This window comes from Suricata suricatta, chromosome 5 (genome assembly GCF_006229205.1).
Source record: "Suricata suricatta isolate VVHF042 chromosome 5, meerkat_22Aug2017_6uvM2_HiC, whole genome shotgun sequence".
NCBI lineage: Eukaryota > Metazoa > Chordata > Mammalia > Carnivora > Herpestidae > Suricata > Suricata suricatta.
Genome location: NC_043704.1, coordinates 1,780,248 through 1,791,289, shown reverse-complemented (window position 1 = coordinate 1,791,289; position 11,042 = coordinate 1,780,248). Strand labels below are relative to the sequence as shown.

Sequence of the window (11,042 nt, the reverse complement as noted above, 5' to 3'; positions counted from 1 at the left end):
TGCATCGTCATGTGCGTTGTCCCGGCCACCATCAGCAACAACGTGCCGGGCACCGACTTCAGCCTGGGGTCCGACACGGCCGTCAACGCCGCCATGGAGGTGGGCGCCAGGCTGGACGTGGCGGGCGCGGGGCGGCCCGGGGGGCGTGGCCGGTGGTGCGGCGGCGAGTGTCAGGCAGGGCTTGGCCCTGGCGTCATGGCCGTGCGGGGACGGGACTGTTGGGGCCAGAGCTGAGTCGGCAGGGCTAAGGCACGTGGGGACATCTGGCCACGGCTCTGTCCAGTGAACAGCCACACGTGGACGGCAGGAGCCCAGGCCTGTGGCTGGGACGCGGGAGGGTGGGTGCTTGGGAGGATGTGCAGTCGTCAGAGCAGGGCTGGCCCCGACGGACGCTCCCCGGGGCCTCCTCACGTCTCTCTCCGCCTCTAGACCCCTCCCCCCGTCTGTGGCCCCACAGGAGCCCAGTTTCCCCCCAAGGTTCAGGACCTCTGTGTTTCGGGGGCTTCGGGGACTGAACCCAGCCAGCTTCTGTGTGATGCTAGAGAAAGGAGAAAATAATAAATCAAACAAAAGACTACAGGACCCCCTCCCCCTCCCCATCTGCCAACCCAGAGGTCCCTGATCTCACAGGAGTTTCCTCAAGTTCACCCTCACCCCTGCCATCCCACCAGTGTGGGGCACCCACGGCTCCTCGGAGACCTCTGTGCCCCTCCCCCTGCCCAGCACCAAACGTTGTCCTGTTTCCTTTGTCTCTGGTGGGAGAATGGACCTGTTTTCCTGTTACCTCTGACTTCTAATGAAGTTGAGCGTTTTTCCTCTATGTTTATTGCCCATTTGCGGGTTTTATGGAAAATTACTTTTTTCTATTTTTTGTTCATTCTTTTCCTGGTGAGTTTTGTATTTGCAAGTGCTCTTTATGTATGTAGGACACTGATGCTGCGGCAAACATTGGAGCTCTCTCCCCCCTTTGCTGGGGGTCTCTTACTTGGGGGATTAACTTCGTGGTTCAGGTCCCACTAACCCACTGGTCTTACTGTCTTTTCTGAATTCCTTATCTCATGTTATAATTTCTTCTCAAACTCCAAACCTTTTGGGATAGAATTGTCCTGTGTCATATGCAGAAGTGTACTTCACGCATCGCCTTGCCCCTTGTTACAAGGACCCTACGGTGGTGGCGGATTGTTGTTTGCGTACAGATGAGAAGTTAGAGGCCTGGGGTTTCCCTGGCCCCCCTCAGGGCCTCTGGCCCCATCCCTGGCCTCCACACACTAGGTGCTGTCCCCTGGGCGCGGAGTCGCCCCGGTGGAGGACCTGATCCCGAGGGTCCCGTGGAGAGCGTGTGCTGTGGGCTGTGACACCCCGGGCCGCTCTGGGGGGAGACCCGGGCCCGCGGGGAGGCCTGACCGCCTCTGGCCCCCAGAGCTGTGACCGCATCAAGCAGTCGGCCTCCGGGACCAAGCGCCGCGTGTTCATCGTGGAGACCATGGGGGGCTACTGCGGCTACCTGGCCACCGTGACGGGCATCGCCGTGGGGGCCGACGCGGCCTACGTCTTCGAGGACCCTTTCAACATCCAAGACTTAAAGGTGAGCTGAGCCCTGAGCCCTTCTCCCGCCGTGGACCTCCCAGTGGGGCTGAGTGGGGGTCCCCTCCTAAGACACATAATAGCCAGTCTGGGGCCCAGCAGGCTGGGGGCTCCCTGCCGGTGAGGGGACCCCACCCATGACCCCAGTGCCTCCTCCCCCACCCGATGCAGCCCTCCATCCCGTGTCTATATTGCGGCTGCCGAGGCCTTCTGGGCCCAGCCGCCCACCTGGCCTTGTGGCCCGGCCCCACCCCCAGGGCCCTGCCACTGTCTGCTGACCTGCATGCATCCCCACGACCCCTGGGTCACACTGGCCCTGCGGTTAGTCTGGAAGATTCCTTCCCAGGCAGCCTGTGGGTGGGCACAGTGCTGGCTGCCGCCCTCCCCCCGGGCTCACCCTGTGTACCCGCCATGCCCGCAGGCCAATGTGGAGCACATGACGGAGAAGATGAAGACGGACATCCAGAGGGGCCTGGTGCTCCGGTGAGGTGGCGGGGGGCAGGCACCCGGGCAGCGGTGGGGTTCCAGACCCAGAGTGCGGCTCGGGGTGGCCAAGGGCACCTCTCCCAGCACTGGCTCTGGCCCGGCCCAGCAGGGCTTGGTGTCCAGAGGAGACCCGAGCCGACCCCCACTTCACCCAGCCCGTCCTCTTTCCAGAAACGAGAAGTGCCACGAGTACTACACCACGGAGTTTCTGTATAACCTGTACTCGTCCGAGGGGAAGGGCGTCTTTGACTGTCGGACCAACGTGCTGGGCCACCTGCAGCAGGTAGGGGCGGGGCCGGGCCGAGGGGCCCGGGGGGGTATAGCGGGGCGGGGACCCTCCCTGTGCACGGCCCTCGCGGGGCACCCGGCCTCTTCCCCCTCGTGCCCGTCCTTGCCTGCACAGGAGGAAGGCCTGCCTCCTGTCCCGCTGCCTCCTCCCCTACGGGACAGGGCAGGGCTGGGACCCCTGTGGCCACCTGCACCCTGCCCGGTCCCTGGCCTTGGCCTCCTGGCAACCCTGCAGGAAGCCTGCGCTGTGTGGGGCCCACAGATGCCGCCCACCTCGACGGGCATTGCCCACTGCCCGGCTCTGGAGATGGCCCTCAGGCGGGACTGGGGTGGAGAAAGGGGCTTGGATGGGAGGGGGCATCAGGAGCTGGGAGGCTCCCTGTGGTCACAGAGGGGCCACCCTGCTGGGCTCCTGCCAGAGCCTTCCCTCTCCCCCCCTCCCCGGCCCTGTCTCGGGCCAGAAGGAGGCCTCCGCACCCACTGTGTTTCCAGGGCGGAGCTCCAACCCCCTTTGACCGGAACTACGGGACGAAGCTGGGGGTGAAGGCCATACTGTGGATGTCGGAGAAGCTGCGGGCGGTCTACCGCAATGGTACGCGGGTGGTGGGAAGGGGTGGTGGCCCCAGGCCTGCCCGCGCCCTCTGCCCGGGCCCTGGGTTCAGGGCTGCCTGTGTCCACAGGGCGGGTGTTCGCCAATGCCCCCGACTCGGCCTGTGTGATCGGCCTGCAGAAGAAGGCGGTGGCCTTCAGCCCTGTCACCGAGCTCAAGAAGGACACCGACTTCGAGTGAGTCCCTCTGAAGGGAGGGGAGGACCATGCAGGCCACACACAGGCCCTGACCCCACAAGGCTGTCCCGTCCCCCTGCTCAGGGCCAGAACAGTAATCACACTCTGGCCTGAGCCCTCCGATGGGGTGGGGTCAGCGGGCTGGTCAGGCCGTGCACACCCACCCCCTCCTCCCGCCAGCCTGTGCCGAGCCCCCGGAGGACAGGGACCCCAACACTGCTGCCAGGCTCCACTCCAGGGGGTGTCCGGGTGCTCAGAGGAGGGGTGTGCAGGTCCGAGGAGGGAGGAGGGGCGGCCGGGCCCCGGGAGCCGCCCTGAGTGCCGGCCGCCCCCCCCCCCGCCGCAGGCACCGCATGCCGCGGGAGCAGTGGTGGCTGAGCCTGCGCCTCATGCTGAAGATGCTGGCGCACTACCGCATCAGCATGGCCGACTACGTGTCCGGGGAGCTGGAGCACGTGACCCGCCGCACGCTCAGCATCGACAAGGGCTTCTGAGGCTGCATCCGCCGCCTCCCCGGCCCCTCCCCCCTCCCCGGAGCCTGCGAGCAGGCGGGCGGTGGGCCGGTGGGGCTGCGGCCCTCTCGGCCTGGCTCCGCCCCCCCCCCCACTGCTGCCCGCGGGGGCTCCCAGGTGCGGGGACACCGCTGTCCGTGGGTCCTGCCGGGACCCTGCTCCCTGTGCACTGGCCTCCATGGGGGAGAGGAGATTGTCACTTTTCTAGAAATAAAGTCACTGTGACTGTGGAGTGTGACCCATCTCTGGAGAGCAGGCCCTGTGTGACCTTCTGGGGGGGGTGCGGCTGGGGGTGGCCCCTGACTTGCACACACTCCTGCTGGGGGCTGGAGTCTGCTCCCACAAGCACAGAGGCCTCAAACACCCCCCACTGTCACCTCACAGCGGCTGAGGGGCGCGGCCTCGCTGGGTCCCTGGCTCAAGGGCAGCCTGGAGGGCCATGTCAGCCAGGTGTGGTCTCCCCAGACTTCGGGCCCTGCCGAGCTGCCTAGCGGCAGGTCTGGGGGCAGATTCAAGGTCACTAACCGAGGTCATGGGGCAGGCGGGCAGCTGGTGTGAGCCCTGCCAGGTGGGCAGGGAATGGGAGGACGTTCCTGATTTCACATAACCACCCCAACTGGCTCTAACAAAGACGCTTTATTGAGTGTCCGACAACCGTCCATTCGTACGACAGAGGCACATGCGGTCCCTGCGGCCACACTTCCGGACGCCCCCACGCGGCGACCCCTTGCTTCTGCCACCCAGGTCCCGAGGGGCTACAGCACCGAGATCCACCACCGGCCCGCGCGGATGCGGCTTCCCCTGGGGTCTCCCGGCACTGTCGCCCCATCTGGTGCTCGCACACAGCGCTCCGCAGCGCCATGGACCTTATGGGAGCGGTGGGGGGAACGCCCCTCCTGTCCCGGCTGTTTCAGCACCAGTAAGACTGAAGGCTCAGGGGCCACGCTCCCCCCGCCCGTGCAGGTGCCCTCAGAGGCTGGGGGGCAGGAGCTGGGCCCCGGGGCTGCAGTGCTGCCACCTGGGGCCTGTGCCCCACAGCAAGGCCTGTCCGTGGCTCTACCCACGGAGAACACGCTTTAGATGTGGTTTCTGGGTGTCCTCCCGGACCCCGCTGCCTGTCCCACGGCTGTCCCCGAATCCCCAGACTGAACTCCGCCCACCCCCAGCCTCTCCCCGCAGGGCTGCGCAAACCCAGACCTCTACATCCTGCTGAGCAAAACGCCCCGGCGGTGGGTGGAGGGCTGAGGGAGGGCCTGCTGCTTCAAGGACACACCGTTCTGGAAGGCGGCCCTTGTGGGCAGAATCCATCCCATAACCGGGCAGGAGAGCCGATGGGGGAAATGCGTGCACAACAGCCCTTCGCTTCCAAGCAATGTCAACGCCACGTCTGTCTCCTAGGAAACGGCTGCTTCCAGCTTGGACTTTGGGAAGATATTTATTAGGAGGAGTGGCTGCAAAGCCGCCTGGAGAAGAGGCGGGGCGGGGCGGGCCGGGGCGGGCCCCTCCCCCTCCCTCTCCCCTTCCCCCCCCTTTCCCACCAATGCAGGCTGCGCACACCTGGGCCCTGCACAGCAGACGCGCCTGGCACGGCACCCATGCCCTTCCTGCTCGTGCCCGGCACCGGCTACGCCCAGGGCGTGGCCTTCCCAGGTGGCCGGAGCTTCCGGGACACCGCCTGCAGGCGGGGACTCAGCAGAGGCGGGCCCTCGGCCGGGGTGCAGTGGATGCTGTGGCTCTGGACCCCACGCCCCCCAGTTGCTGGGAGGAGGGCCCGACAGGCTCCCGGCTGACGGTCAGTCCATGTCCTGCGGCTCCTGCTTGTGCAGGGCCTGGAGCCGGCTGAGCACGGTCTGGTGCACGGCCTGCAGCCCCTCGGCGTCCAGCTCCCGCAGCAGCAGCAGGATGGCGGTCAGCACGTTGTTCTGGGGACACAGAGCCACTGGCTGAGTGCCAGGCTGGGCACGGCGAGGCTGTCCCGCCCTGATGTGCACAGCCCGGCGAATGGTCTTCCGGTAACAGAGGACACACCGGGCAGACACTGAGCAGACAGCTGTGGCCGCCCGCGGGCACCGCCCAGAGAGGCTGAGCGGCCAGCCCTCGGTCACACAGCCGAGGTGACGCAGCTAGCCACGCAGCAGGGGTCGGAAGGGGGCTGAGTGGCCCAGGATGGTGATCAGTAACATGCCCAGACACACGTGCGCTCACGCGTGCTATGGGTGTGCACGTGTGTGTCCTCAACGGGTTTCCACGTGCACTTGGGCGAGAAAGGGATTTGCACATGGGGGCTACTCCAGCTCGCTCTTCTGGTGAGGGGACAGGAGAGGTGGTGTGAGCGAGGCGACAGGCGCAGGGGGTCGCCCTGGGGCTGCCTCAGAGCCCTGGGGCGCCAGGGCGCTGACCCCTGACCTTGGCAACGCTCAGGCGTCCTGCTGCGTCCCCATCTCCCTCCGGTCCAGGCCCTCCTGGGCCATCTGCATTTAGGCTGGCGGGACCCCCGCCCCCCAGGAGGGTGGACCCTCCGTCCAGGTGCGCGTTCACTGCAGAGCTAGGGCCACCTTCCCTCCTGTCCCCAGAAGCTGGTTTGATGACCCTGAGTCTGCACTGAGTGGGGTCAGTGTTCAGTCTTGCCCCCCTGCCTCCCCCCCTGCACCCTCAGAGCTGAGAGCTTCAGGCTTCACCCCTGCCTGCAGGGGCTGACCTGCTCCGGGGCTGTGTACAGGGTGGGGTGGGGTGGGGGCTCCTCCTGAAAGGGGTCATAGAAGTGTGCGCACGGACCTCTGAGCTGAACCCATGCACGCAGCCTGCGAGGGACAGTCAGCTGTGGGGGGCGTGGTCCCCAGGCCTGGCGGCAACTGTCGAGACTGGCCATCAGTCTGCGGTCACTTCTGTGGGCGGCTCCGGGGCGACACTTCTCCCAGAGCGGGGGCTGGCCCGGCCCCTCCCCAGGTCAGGGCCTCAGACCCTCCACCTCTGTGTTCCCCACAATCTTGGCAAGCTCCTCAAGGGGGTGCTGGCGGCCCCTACCTGCCCGCTGTGGAGCCCTCCCCTCGCGAGCCCGCACCCGGCCCATGGCTCTGCTCACAAGGTCCCCACGGGCCAAGCTCACGGCGGTGACCCTGTCCTTCTGGCCAAACACAGCTCCCACTCGGGGCATGAGCAATGCCGGCCAATGAAGCCCGGCCTGCCGCGTGGTGGGGTTTCGGCGCAGCCTCCCCTTACCACGAGCGGACACGCGGGAAGGAACAGCGTGAGCCCTGGTCGGTGGGCCAGCCCTGGGCAGCGGGGGCCGGGCCGGGACGATGCAGGACGCAGACACTGGGTCGGTGGGCCAGCCCTGAGCAGTGGGGGTGCGCCGGATGACACAGTACGCAGACACACATTTGGAAAGGACTGGGCTCTCTGACCAAGTGGCCCATGTAACCTACTTCCTGTCAGTAACCCGTTATTCCTCACAGGGGTGAGGGCTGGGTCCACCTGCAGGCAGGAGCCCCCCCCACCCCGCCAGCAGTGAACCCCTGCAGCCCCCTACCCCCCTGCAGGCCAGGCCCGGGACAGACCCGGGGCTCTCCTGCAGCTCTGCCTGCACAGGCCCGCTGGCTGGGGGAGGGGTGGGGGTCTTTTTCTCTGGGGCCTGCTCCTTCCCACTGAGCTCGGAGCCAGCGTCCCCTGGGGCCTGGCTCTGAGTCCCTGGGTGTCTTCAGCCCTCACTCTCCTCCTCCTGGGCGGAGAGAGGCGGCCACCACCCCCAGCCAGGCAGTCCCCGTCACACTCACCCTGTCCCTGTGGCTGCTCATGTCTTCCCTCTGCGAGAAGGAAGGGAACTGGTCCCGGGAAGGGGGCTGCAGGCCGAACTGGCCCCGGACGCTGCAAGTGGAGAAGGAGCACAGGGCGTGTGACGCCTGACCTGCTCGGGGCCCCACGTCGCACCCCAGAGGTCGGAGCCCAGCAAGGAAGGCGGTGCCACCCAGTGATGTTTCTGGAGGGATGTAGCGGGGGAGGGGCGGGTGGGACGGTGGGTCTGCCCCCCCCCCCCCAGAAGACAGCCTTGCGGTTCCTGGGCTCCCACCAGGGCTGGGGGCCTGAACACACAGACACAGAGCAGGGGCTGCAACGCCCACCACCGAGGTGGCATCCAGATGGCCTTGCATTCTGGGGCAAATGGAACAGGTGGCTTTGGGGCCACATGGACTCAGCCTGACAGCCTCACCGGTTTCTACAACATTCCCCACGTGCAGTTTATGCTCAGAAATGTCTGAGAGTGCAACCCGCCCCCCGGGGGCCATGGCAGCCGCGCTGTGGCCGGGGAGGGCCCCTCCTCGGGGCTGCACCGCCAGGCAGTTCAGCAGGCCACGGTCACGGCCACGGGGCTTGCCCTCGGGCTCCATGCCTGCAGGTCCACCACCTGCCCCACCTTGGGGCTGCTCCACCTCGAGGGCTGGTCTGGACCCGCACAGGCCCCAAGGCCCTCTTGACACCCAGCTGAAAGCAGGCTGGGGGGCCACAGAGCGCCCGGAGGGGGAAGAACCACCCCGGACGGACGGGTCCCTTCCCTCACTCCGCCGTCATGCAGGTCCAGAAGGCCCCACTGACCCCACAGCAGGACCCCGGGGCCAGGCCCGCCACCTGCTGGCCTCACCTGGCCGCCTCCTCTCCGCAGCCGAGCGCATCCCGCTGGGTCTCCGCGTCGGTGTTCAAGGCGCTCAGGCCGTAGGACAGCTCAGGCTGGCCATTCCCTGCGCCCTCTCCGCCCGGGGCCGTCACCTCCTCCCCCTCCAGCAGCGCTCGGGACAGCTCCTCCTCGGTCACGGCTTCAGGTGACAGGGAGGGAGCAGAAGCATCAGTGCAGGCCGACCCCGCACCGCAGCATTCAGCAGTCTGCTTTAGACAAGAGGAGTCTGTCTGTCTGCCTCCCTGGCCAGCTCCACAGCACGGCGGGCCCTGCCTGTCACACCCTGACCCTGGCAGGTGCCAGACACAAATCTGAATTGCAGCACTTGCTCTAAGTATTCGTAAGAAGTGAAATTAAGGTACATTTTTAAAAAGGACCACGGTACACGATATTTAGTCCATTTCACTCACATGTGGGCTGATTTCCCAGAATTCACATACATGACAACTGTGTACCTGGGGGAGAGCTGTGCACACGTGGGAAGGGCCAGGGGCCAGCACAGTGATGCCAGGGACCCCCAGGAAACGGGCACGGGCCCTGGAAATGGTGGAGGAGCAGATCTGAGCTGCAGGGAGGTGCCCTCCCGCCCCAAGAGGAAAACCAAGGGACCCAGTGCTTGGAGGGGGAGGGTCCCCCGGCCCACCCAGACCCTCTCCCTGCCCGCTGGGCGCTCAGGAAGTGCAGCAGTGAGTTCCGAACAGGAAAAGGGCAGAAACACGTCTGCTCTGACACGGAGATCTGCACTCGGCGTGGGGCCGCACCCAGGGCCCCCACGCCCCCTCACCGTTGTGAACGAGGCGCGCACCCTGGGGGCTCCCGGGAGGAGCCGGCGGCGGGGGCACAGCCAGGAGCAGCAGGAGCGCGGGGAGGGCGGAGGACGGGAGGGCCCCGGGCGCGACACCTACTCTGGTTGTCCAGCTTCTGCAGGTGCGGCAGGTTGCGCAGGACGGTCATGCGGTAGAGGTGCGGGTCCGCGCCGCAGCACGGGTTCTCGGCCAGCCACAGCACGCGCAGGCGCGGCAGCCCCTTCAGGTAGTGGAGCTGCGCCAGGCTGGGGATGCGGTTCCTGCGCACGTACAGCTCGCTCAGCTGCCGGCACCGGCTCACGGGCTCCAGGCTGGACACGCTGTTGACGCTGCACAGGGACGGCCCCGTCAGCCGCAGGCCTGCGCCCCTCTGCCCTCCCCTGGGAAGCCGGTCAAGTTGGGGTCCCGCTTGGGGCGCGGAGAAGGCGGCAGGAGTTCAGGCTTCCGGGGGCGGCCCCCCAGCCTCCTGCTCGGTGCAGGCCTCAACCGGGCTACATGGACCTAGGAGGTCCCGCTCTGCCTCACAGGACAGGAAGTAGGCCACCAAGGGACCGTCTCCGTGCCCCGAAGTAGGCAGTGGCCAGAAAAGCCCACAGCGAACACGAGCAAGCTCTGCACTACGCTCCACTGAACCTGCGACCCTGGACCCCGCGCATGTGGGTTTACACTTCCCGCAGCAACATGAACACATCAGACAGAAAATCTCTCCTGAGTGCATCTGCGTCGGCAGCGATGTCCTACTTCTTCCCAGGGACACCACTGCGGTTACCAGCACGCAGAGCTGCACTCAAGGTGTGCGGGCGCTGCCCAAGGCACAGGCAGGGGTGCAGTGGGACCTGAGGCCACACACAGCCTGGTCCTGTTTGACCACCAGGCGACCTGTGGTTGGACTGAATGTCTGTGCCCCGCAAACTCATATGTTGAAACCTAACCCCTAAGGCGACGGTGTTTGGAGGTGACGGTGTCGAGGAGCCCTCACAACAGCCCTTGGGAAAGAGACCCCCTATGCTCCCTCACCCCTGCCCCCGAGGTCCCGTGAGAAAATGGGGTGTGTGAACCAGAAAGCGGCTCTCACTGGATACTGAAAACCCAACACCCTCCTCTCGGACTTGCAGCTCCAGGACAGGCCGAGGCAGCCCTGGTCCACACGAGGCTCTGAGCCCAAAGGCAATGGCCGCATCTCACTAAAGGCCCAGCACCCGTGTTCACACAGCAATTTACACCGGGCCCCGGTGCAGCCAGATACCAGGCACCGGCACCCGGGCTCCATCCACAACCCCGGGCCTAGTCCTTTCTTGGGGCCGTCCACGAGGGTGCTCAGAGAGGCCCGGTGACCTGCCCCAAGTCAGTCCGGGCACAGCAGAGCCAGGGTACAAGCCCCGCCTGCCTCCAGGCCTCCCCGTGCTCTGTGGGTACAGCCCCCGTGTCTGTGCCCGGCCTCTTCCTGGGGTGCGGGCTCAGATCTCAGCTTCACATTTACAACAGGGCCGTGACCACCACAGCGGGTTTGTGCACACTGGCTCAGCGCTGCAGCCCCTCCGCGCTGCCCCTCGGGGCAGGCGCCCGTATTATTTCTGTATTACAGATAGGGAAACTGAGGCCCAGGGATTGCCCCAGGTGGGAGGGGCAGCAGTGGCGACTCACAGGCTCCCTCCAAACTGCCCAACTGCCAGCATGCCCCATGACAGCACCTGGTCACCCCGGTTTCCCTGGTCTGTTAGGGTGCCACGGCCTCCGGAAGAGGAAGCTACATCAGTGAGAGGCCGTGTGGCCGGGGACGCTGGTGGCTCCTGGCAGCACTGCCACCAGAGGGCAGAAATGCTGGGGGCGCTGGGGGCAGACGTGGCTGCCTTGAGGGCAGCTGCTCATCAGCGGGGGCTGTTCCCACGGAGCATGGGGAGGCCGGGCACC

The 11,042-nt window shown here is 66.3% G+C and overlaps 2 protein-coding genes across 5 annotated transcripts in view; one reads left to right on the top strand and one right to left on the bottom strand.

Moving 5' to 3' along the window:
- The window catches only part of PFKL (phosphofructokinase, liver type), a 9,862-nt gene extending 5,968 nt beyond the window's left edge, over window positions 1-3,894 (top strand). The window contains exons 8-14 of the mRNA XM_029940604.1: window positions 3-99; window positions 1,421-1,585; window positions 2,006-2,067; window positions 2,242-2,353; window positions 2,851-2,950; window positions 3,039-3,144; window positions 3,491-3,894. Coding sequence (XP_029796464.1) covers window positions 3-99; window positions 1,421-1,585; window positions 2,006-2,067; window positions 2,242-2,353; window positions 2,851-2,950; window positions 3,039-3,144; window positions 3,491-3,638 — 790 coding nt within the window. The 3' untranslated portion in view covers window positions 3,639-3,894. The remainder of the gene's footprint in view (window positions 1-2; window positions 100-1,420; window positions 1,586-2,005; window positions 2,068-2,241; window positions 2,354-2,850; window positions 2,951-3,038; window positions 3,145-3,490) is intronic.
- Window positions 3,895-4,273: 379 nt separating this feature from the next.
- The window catches only part of CFAP410 (cilia and flagella associated protein 410), a 9,959-nt gene continuing 3,190 nt past the window's right edge, over window positions 4,274-11,042 (bottom strand). For all 4 annotated transcript variants that reach the window (XM_029938830.1, XM_029938831.1, XM_029938832.1 and 1 more), the window contains exons 4-7: window positions 9,231-9,460; window positions 8,293-8,464; window positions 7,430-7,520; window positions 4,274-5,578 (exon numbers count right to left, since the gene is read on the bottom strand). In XM_029938830.1, coding sequence (XP_029794690.1) covers window positions 5,450-5,578; window positions 7,430-7,520; window positions 8,293-8,464; window positions 9,231-9,460 — 622 coding nt within the window. In that variant the 3' untranslated portion in view covers window positions 4,274-5,449. The remainder of the gene's footprint in view (window positions 5,579-7,429; window positions 7,521-8,292; window positions 8,465-9,230; window positions 9,461-11,042) is intronic.